Genomic DNA, 3,247 nt, shown 5'->3' with positions numbered 1-3,247 from the left:
TCGTGTTTCTTCTATATTATTATACCATAATTAAAATACGAACTTTTTATTGTGGATTTATCTCGTTCACTAATTCGGGACGATTGAAGATAAACATTCAAGGTCTGATGAAGAGCGTGTGCTTTGTTTCGTGATCGTTTGTGCTATTTTACACATGAAGGCTAGCCACATAGCAGCTTTCGAAACTTTTTTCATTGTTTATTATGGAATAAAAAGTTTTTGTCGACTTCTTTTGTCTCTTTTATATTTATCCAGCGTTTAATACAATTGAAGCTATCTTTTATAATAAATATTTTCATCTTTATTATAAACTAAAGAATTGTTTCAAAGAATGCTTGTTGCTGGATCACGAAATTTCTTATATATTTTTTTATTTCATAACTTCAATCATACAGTTAAAACGATAGCATTAGCTTTTGCTGGAGTCGATACAATTTTTATTAATTACATCACTTCGCATCCAATAGCACGTTTATACAACTTAAAATACATATAGCCTACTTTTACGATAGATAAATATAAGTAATGAAAAAGGAATAAATTATTTGTAATACAGCTTATAAATGATGGGACAATATGTGCAAAGCGTTAACAAAATTAAACTCTGAGAAACATATCTTTCCAAATTTCAATAATAAATGAATTTAATACATTTTTAACATACTTTTTAGCGGAGTAATCATTAAAATACTCTATATTTTTCTCATTTAAAGCAGCATTTTTACTTTTGTTGCAAGCATTAACTCGATAATGATTCAAAAGCGCTAGTTGGGGAGGTATTTCTACTTGTTTCCATCCACCAAACATTTTTTGAACTGCGTGTATTCCACATATTTCAATTGTTTCTGGTTTCAGAATTAGTTTAGATCTTTGTTCAGATGGCCATATATTTCTCATTCTTTTCACGTTATCAATAAGCAGAACGGGTTCGTGTGATACCTTTTGACTCTTTGTAATGCAGAAATAAGTGTGCCGAATCATAAATGCTCCCGCATTTTTATTAACATCTTTTAATACAAGATTATTCATAGTTTCTTGCATGGTATAGCTAATTTTAGGGACTATTCGTTCATCTAAGTCTACTATAAGTATATATTCAAATAAATACATGTATCTATAAATACAATCTTGTATACAAGCTAGTTGACCTTGCGCCCAAGTATCTTGTATGTCACTAGGTAAAAACCATGGAAGTAGATCAATAGATACTTTATTTTGGGATAGTTTTAATAAATACGTTTTAACCTGTTCGGTTATTTCTTGGGCATAAAATATAAAATGCATGAATCCAATTGTTTTATAGTAGGCAATAAATCGAGCTATGGCATAAGTGTCGTTAAAGGGTCCATATAATGGTCTGACACATACAGCCATTTTATTTTTAGCTGATTTTACAGATGTATACCTCTGAATAGGTAACCAAATTTTACGATTGTTTTCGTTAGATATTATCGAAATCAGCTTCGGTATAGGGAAAATCTTTTTAGGAGTGCAGATGAACATGACTGCTGCATGATTCTTTTCGTGATATTCTTCGATAATGTGATAAAATAATGTAGCTGCAATTTCGTTATCTTCGTTTTTCACGATACATTTCAGCTTTATGAGTGTAGAAATGTTTCTATGAACTATACCTATTAATCGCGCGAAAATTCCCGATTCGCCGATCCTGTTATCCCAAAATGCCGAAAATCCATACACTCCATTCAAAAACTTGGTCCATCCAATAGAATGTAAAGTTTTGTGAGAAATAATTTGATATCTCCACCAATCTGCATCAAGCTTATTAATTAATGCAACATTAGAAATTGAGCCATTAATTTTAGCTGGGTTTATAACCTTAGACGTTCTATAATTATTCAATAACAATAATATAAAAATCAAAACCACACATAATAAAATTATCCAATGTTTCTTTCTAAGGCACATAATTATTATAAGTTTATTCTAATTTTAGAATATTTAAAGAGTTTCACGTATCTCTTGAATTTTTTAACCATTTATATAATTCCGAGTTTCTTCATTTCAAATTACAGGTAGACCTGAAAATGTTAAATTAAACAACGTTAATTGCGTGTATAACAATAATTACTACTTTATATAGGCTACGTTGACATTATTTAATATATCATGTTTTAGAGCGTGACATTAAAATTGCATAAATTAAAATTTAAGGTTAAATAATAATGCGTGATAAAAGAAACTTTACTCAAAAATTTACGCTTTTTGTGAACATAACGTTAAGAAAACGCATGTTTTTCGCATTAATCGATGTCAATAGAAGCATAAAATAATTTATTTTAGCCTAAATATACTTTAAAAATACCAAAACAGTGTTCTAAAGTTGAAAGAATGCAACCCAATTTCTGAAAATAACACGTTTGACCAGATTAAAGTGCATAATTTGCACATTGATTTTATAAATAAATTATTTATTTATTTCTCTTGTATAGAATAAACTGAACTCACCGTTAAGATATTTAAATCTTGAGAATTAAATCGTCTTATTGGGCATTGTACTAAGCTACGCGTACATGTAACATCTGTTGTTGAAAACTAGACAGAAAGTAGACTTTTACAGGTCATTTGCTGTAGGCGAGACCCGTTTTCGAAGAAAGTAAACCATATACTTACTGTTATACCGGTAAACTAATATGATAATATGATTAAACAGTCAGGTTAAACGTATAGAAACACATAAAAAAATAAGTAACTTACGTACGGTACTGTGTTTACTTCGTCTCGTGGCTCTATGCTCCATGTCTCATCGTACGCGTGTATTATATTGAGCTTTTGTATTTGAATTAAAAATATATAAGGCCTATATATTTTTAGAATAGAACAAAATTATATTAACTGCGAACGCCTATTTGAAAATTAACTATAGATATTATCTATGAGAATTAATTTTAAATATTTAACCAAAATTTAAGCATCCAGTTTGTGCGTGTCGAATCGCATTATAACGCGCGCGCTTTCTATTTTCTTTGCATTATTAATGGATAAACTTATTCTTAAAGTGTCTAAAATTTATAAATATTTTCAATACATCTGAGATTTGATTTTTAACGTATTTTTAACCATTAAAATAATGGATTATATAAATTACGAGTAATGCGAAGTGATGCGATGCGACTCAACGCGGTATTAGATTGCAAGCTAACCTGCAAGTTGCTTGCTGAACTAGATTAGATCTTAATGAGCCATAAAAACCTTTACTCTTAATTAAACTATACTTAATTTAGTT

At 29.4% G+C, this 3,247-nt stretch overlaps 1 protein-coding gene across 1 annotated transcript; it reads right to left on the bottom strand.

The window, feature by feature from the left end:
- Window positions 1–597: 597 nt before the first annotated feature.
- Window positions 598–1,929, bottom strand: LOC136972646 (glycosyltransferase family 92 protein F13G3.3-like). The gene has a single exon (XM_067267247.1). It carries the CDS (start codon window positions 1,927–1,929, stop codon window positions 598–600), a length of 1,332 nt encoding a protein of 443 aa, XP_067123348.1.
- Between the last annotated feature and the right edge of the window lie 1,318 nt (window positions 1,930–3,247).

This window comes from Centruroides vittatus, unplaced genomic scaffold (genome assembly GCF_030686945.1).
Source record: "Centruroides vittatus isolate TY-2023 unplaced genomic scaffold, ASM3068694v2 contig_299, whole genome shotgun sequence".
Lineage (NCBI taxonomy): Eukaryota > Metazoa > Arthropoda > Arachnida > Scorpiones > Buthidae > Centruroides > Centruroides vittatus.
Note: the sequence above shows the minus strand (reverse complement) of the source record. Positions and strands in the feature narration are given on the sequence as shown.

Excerpts from the sequence above, each read along its gene's own strand:
- LOC136972646 (XM_067267247.1), bottom strand. The coding sequence starts at position 1,929 with ATGTGCCTTAGAAAGAAACATTGGATAATTTTATTATGTGTGGTTTTG.